The sequence below is a fragment of the Parus major genome, chromosome 2, assembly GCF_001522545.3.
Source record: "Parus major isolate Abel chromosome 2, Parus_major1.1, whole genome shotgun sequence".
Lineage (NCBI taxonomy): Eukaryota > Metazoa > Chordata > Aves > Passeriformes > Paridae > Parus > Parus major.
This window is the reverse complement of record NC_031769.1, coordinates 43,390,583-43,394,374: the sequence shown is the minus strand read 5'-3', so window position 1 is coordinate 43,394,374 and position 3,792 is coordinate 43,390,583. Positions and strand designations below refer to the sequence as shown.

Here is a 3,792-nt window from a genome sequence, read left to right as displayed (position 1 = left end):
AGCCGCCGCCCTCAGTCGGTCGCGGGGTCCCTGCGGCCGCGCCCGCCGCGTTGGAGCCGGCGTTGGAAGCGCTGGAGGCAGCGGCGGCGGCGGCGGCACTTCGGCTGCTCTTCTCCTTCCGCTTCTTCTTGTCCCGCTTGGCGAAGAAGTCGTCCAGGCTCCGCTCCTCGGTCTCCGCCATGGCGGTGGCCGGACGAGGAAAGGAGGGCGGCGGCCCGGGCTAAGAGGTGAGCGGCGCGGCCCTCCCGCTGCTCGGCGAGCGCGGCCGCCCGGCTGCTGCAGCGGCGGCGGCGGCTCCTGCCCGGGCCCACCCGGCGGCCCGCGCACCCCACGCCTGACGCGGCCCGCAGGGAGCGGAGGGGCTGAGGGGAGACGGGGCGGGGCCGCGCCCCTGAGCGCGCACGCGCCGCCACACCGCGGCCAATGAGCGCTGCCGACCGCTCGGGGGTGTCTCCAAAAAGGGGCGAAATGCGCTGACGTTGCGGCGCGTGAAGATGCGCGCGGCGGGCGCCGGGAGGGCGGCGGCGAAGCGGCTGCGGATTGGACGGGCGGGAGGCGCGTGCGCGCTCGGGGACAGGCTCGCGCCCGCGGATTGAATGGGCGGGAGGCGCGTGCGCGTTCGGGGACAGGCTCGCGCCCGCGCCGGCCCCTCCTGCCCCGCCCTTCCGCGTCCCGGCTGGGCCGGGATCCGTGCGGATGGGACACGGTGGGTGTGAGCCCGCAGCCTGCACACCCGCCCTGCCTGCCGCAGGGCCCCGTGGTACCTTGGGGAGAGTGTAGCCAGCAGGGCGAGGGAGGTGATCCTGCCCCTCTGCTCAGCCCTAGTGAGGCCACATCTGGAGTGCTGTGTCCAGTTCTGAGTTCATCGGGACAAGAAAGACGAGCTGCTGGAGTGGAGGGCCACAAAGATGATGAGGGAACTGGAGCATCTCTCTTATTAGGACAGACTGCAGGACCTGGGCCTGTTCAGTTTAAAGACACAGAGGGGGGGTCTCTTAAATTCGCATAAATGGTGCCAAGAGGATGGCTCCAGGCTCTTTTCCATAGTGCCCAGCAACAGCACAAGGAGCAATGGCTGTAAACTATCATGAGAAATTTCATCTTAGCATGAGGAAGAGCTTTACATTGAGGGTGGTAGAGCACTGAAACAGGCTGCCGGGGGAGGATGTGGAGTCTCCCTCTCTGGAGACATTCAAACCCCTCCTACTCTAGGTCACCCTGCCTTGGCAGAAGTTGGACTGGATGATCTCCATAGGTCCCTTCCAACCCTAACAATTCTGTGATTGAGACCACTGCTAGCTCCTCCGGAAGCCCCTGGCTGTTTCCCACATCAGGTGCAGGCCCTTCCAGTCAGAACCACCTCACAGTGAAACTGGGACAGCCCCCTTGGGCTCAGCACTGCTGGGATACCTTCCAAGGAGGCTGAGAGAACTGCTGGAGCAGCCCTGGTCCTCAGCTGGTCCTGCAGGCTCAGGGCACTGCTTGGCCAGCCCAGTTCCCACAGCCCTTGAGGAGAAGTGACTTTCTTTCCCAGCATGGACTATGGGGACAGAGGCACTGCCTCCCACACCCCAGCAGGGCCTGTGAACTTACACTGTCATTGCAAAGGATGCAGGGAAGTCATTGGGCTTTCATCTTGGGTCTGTGTGGTTAAGTGAGTAAGTCTTGGAACACTACTCTGTCTAGGATGTCCAGATGTGTTGGCCTGAGCTTCCTAGCTGCTTTTCTGACCGGCGTTGAAGCCTAGGAAATATATGCTAGAAAACAAACTCCACAGTTGGTGTGTGCAGATTGTTACCTCTCTCTTTGGGTACTGTAGTAACCTTCAACTCTGGAAAGAAAATGGGTGTTTAAAAAGTTCACTGTGGCTTCAAAACACGACAAAAGCTTTGAGGCAGGACATTTGGAAAAACATCCTCAGCCTGTCATGAGTCATAAATAATTGTATGAAACACTGTTTCCTATTACTTACTTCTTTCATCAGCCATCTAAAGGAGGTAGAAATTCTTACTGGTAAAGTATGAGCCCAAATGAGAATTACCCATCAAATATGTATTGGTTTGTATTACAGTTTATATATAAAATTAAGTATGTTTGTATTCTTGAGTTATTTAGTACAAATTTTCGCTTTGTCATATTTTCTCTTGAAATAATTATGTATGTGTGTATTAGCATATAAATTGAAAGCTTTTCCCCCCTTTGGAGGTTGACAGTCTCAACTTACATCCATGACAATGCTGTTATTTAGTGCTTTCCATCCATGTTTCTCAGGTTGTTTGAAAAAAAAGGCAAGGTGCCGTTGACATTGCAGAAAGAAGTTAAACACACAATGTCTTCATGAAGTGTTTTGTAGCTGTGAGTAACTGAGTCACTGTAGTCAAGCATTCTGCCTTTGGGAATTGTGTTACAATCCTCTTTTTATGTGTCACCCGCTGTCTTCCTCGTATTTTTACTACCTGTGTACTTAGAGGATTAGAGCCTGCACACAGCAGGCCCTAGAGAGCTAAAAGTTGCAAGCATAACAATTAATTTGGTAGCACCACGAATGTCATGTGATCAGTGACATTTTCCATTTGTCATAGGAATCATTGCTGCCTTAGGGAGCAAAATTGGTAGCAAAGTCTCATTTTTCTATGAGACTCCCTTCCTACTGCCCCCTTCAGCTGATGGAAGGTCATGGGAAAGGTGTGACAGGGAACAATTGGGTGTGGAAGAGTGTTTGACATTCCTGTTGTCAAAGCACTGCATTCCCTTGTGTTTGTGCTCCTTTATTTGCTGGGAATCCAAGATACCTCCAGCACTGCCCCATGCTGGGACTTGCAGCTTAGCACTGGTAATACCTTGCAACTAAGCACACAGTTTGTGTCCCTCAGCTTTTGTGGCAGATAACTTAATAATTTACTAAGCACGGTGCTGTGCCTGATTCTAAGCCGATCATTTTTTGAATTTCAACAACTGGTAAAATATTTTCATTGTATTATTACGGATGGCCCCATTATCAGGCTGGAGAATGTGAACACGATGCCTTTTTGCAGCTTTTAGCATCTGCGTCACTTGTCTCTTGCAAACACAGTACTGTAAGGCTGGAATGCCCAGCTCTGGATTAGAAACTTAATACCTGTCAGGAGCAGCGCACCAAGAAACATTTCAGCTGTTAAATCTGGAACAGACTCAGCAGAAATCATGGAAAATAGCAGCAACGTTTTAGGCCTCAGAAGGCTTAGATCCAGATTTAAAGACATGTCTCAGTTGGTGCTTTAAAGGAAGTATTAGTTATGCAGTTATGCTTGGATTTACCTCCCACCTCTAGTTTTATTTTTATGTAAAATTGTGAAAATGTGCTGACACAGGGCGTTTGCATTTCTGTGCAAATGCATTGCATCAGCTTTTACCATTAAGATTGTTATTGTGTAAAAAGTTAGGTGCAGAGAAAAGGTCAGGTTTTTTGGTTTTCTTTTCCTTTTTCAAATTCAACGCCCCTCAATACTTGCACAGAGGACACTTGGCTGCAGAATTGCTTGCAGGCACAGACTGGCAGAAGTGATGTTTGTAATGCAAGGAATATATCCAGAATGTCACATTGCAGTGCCAGGAGCATGAGCTCAGCACACGGCTCCCTGCTGCACTGTACATCCCTGACCTGTGTGACCCGCCTTTGGCAAGACACAGTGCTCCAAGTGCCTCTGCTCAGGTACAGATTTACCCCCAGGACTCTGAGGACTTTGTCTCTCTCCTCCACATACAGTGGTGCTTATCTGCCTCTCTTCCATTCTGTAGCTATGGCAAGTCCTG

The 3,792-nt window shown here is 51.9% G+C and overlaps 1 protein-coding gene across 1 annotated transcript in view; it reads right to left on the bottom strand.

Moving 5' to 3' along the window:
- CDV3 (CDV3 homolog) overlaps positions 1-321 on the bottom strand; it is a 28,212-nt gene extending 27,891 nt beyond the window's left edge. Inside the window, exon 1 of the mRNA XM_015618140.3 lies at positions 4-321. Coding sequence (XP_015473626.1) covers positions 4-181 — 178 coding nt within the window. The 5' untranslated portion in view covers positions 182-321. The remainder of the gene's footprint in view (positions 1-3) is intronic.
- Positions 322-3,792: the final 3,471 nt, after the last annotated feature.